Source organism: Nicotiana attenuata, unplaced genomic scaffold (assembly GCF_001879085.1).
Source record: "Nicotiana attenuata strain UT unplaced genomic scaffold, NIATTr2, whole genome shotgun sequence".
Taxonomy (NCBI): Eukaryota; Viridiplantae; Streptophyta; class Magnoliopsida; order Solanales; family Solanaceae; genus Nicotiana; species Nicotiana attenuata.
Window position 1 is genome coordinate 1 of NW_017703077.1, and position 1,512 is coordinate 1,512.

The window sequence follows — 1,512 nt, forward strand, 5'->3', positions numbered from 1 at the left end:
TCACTAAAAGGCGAAGTATACTCGAACTTGTAAGACCTTAAGAAAAAGGCGTAAAATCGATACAAACCTGAGGGTCAAATTATGCCCGAGTCCGAACCCACTCACTCGGGGACTGCTTCGAAGAAACCTAAGGGTTAGACTTCACCCGAGCTCGAATCAACTCACTCGGGGACTGCCTTGAGAAAACCCAAAGGTCGAAGTTCACCTGAGTTCGAATACATTCACTCGGAGACTATTTCGAAAAATATAAAGGACTACCATCGTTCCAAAAAGATAAAAGGCAAAGTAATAACAAGATTGAAAAAGGAACAATAAATGGCAAAGGGCAGTGTTGCATAAAAAAGCTCGCTACCGGAGCAATTACATAAGAGGGGAAAAACAAAACAAAGCCTAGCCTATTCCCGGAGTCAATCGGAGCCATCCTCGAATTCTTCGGGGAACGTCGCCCTTCTCGAAGCGTCCTCAGCATCGGCGGCTTTGGCGACGTCCGATGCAAGATCGAAACCGCGACGTTGGAGTTCAGTAAGAACTTCAAGCCGGGCCTGACACTTCGCATATTCGGCTAACATTCTTGACTGCTGGTTGGCCGCATCAGCATCGGCCCTATATTGGGCCACCATATCGTTGGCAGTCTCCTCGGCCTGAGAAACTTTAGCCTCAGCTTCCCGAAATCGATTGGTCCATAGCTCAATTTCAAGGACTCGAGCCTCATTGGCCAACGTCAAGTCCGCAACCTCTTCCCGAAGGGAAGTCTTCTCCGACTCCAACTGTTGCACCCGGGCTTCCAGTTCGGCTTTGTTCTCATTAAGTTCGGCTCTGCTCTCGTCAAGCTCGGCCTTAACCCGATTAAGCTCGGCTTGCACCCCCCTTAGCTTAGAACCGAGCTCTTTCTTTGCTTCCTCTAGCCGGATAGCACAGGACGCGTGCTCTTTATTCAAAAGGTCCAATCCGGTCCGGCTTTCTAACAGCTTCTCTTCAAGGACCCGGCGCCCCTCTCGCTCCGCCTCCATCTTGTCCTTGATTCGGAGGAACATCGAGTGATATAGCACCGATGCCTGCAAAGGAAAAGTCTAAAGAGTCAGTACTAGGTCACAAGGCAAAAATATTAGAAATAAAGGAAGAAGCAAATACCTTGAGCTGCGCCTGCTGGGCTTCGTTGAAAAGGCATGTCCAATCTACAGCCTCGGTCGCAGCCCGGTCTTCCTCCGTCATCAGATGATGAAGGTAGCTTGCAACCCCGACCGGGGGCCCCAGAGCCCGGACGTCTTTGGGGATAGCAAAAGTTACTATCCTGTTACAGTCCGGGTCCAGGCTCGGAGCTGGGAACCTATCAACAAGCTTGTTGACGGCCGAAGTCCCACTTGATTCGGCCTGAAGGTCTTTCCGGGGGATTTCGAGCCCGAAAGTGTTGGCGGAGGGTACCCCATCAAAAAAGGTCTCGAAGCTACCTCCCATCATCGGGATGTCGTCCGGCAGCTGCCCCCAAGTCGAGGAAGATGGAGGGGACGTAAC

The 1,512-nt window shown here is 51.2% G+C and overlaps 1 protein-coding gene across 1 annotated transcript; it reads right to left on the reverse strand.

Annotated features, from left to right (window-relative positions):
* Positions 1-842: 842 nt before the first annotated feature.
* Positions 843-1,494, reverse strand: LOC109222802 (the record flags this gene model as incomplete). The annotated part of the gene is made up of 2 exons (XM_019387112.1): positions 1,132-1,494; positions 843-1,055 (listed from the first exon to the last, which is right to left on the reverse strand). Coding segments are annotated over exons 1-2 (540 nt in total), but the record flags the coding sequence as incomplete, so codon positions are not given.
* Positions 1,495-1,512: the final 18 nt, after the last annotated feature.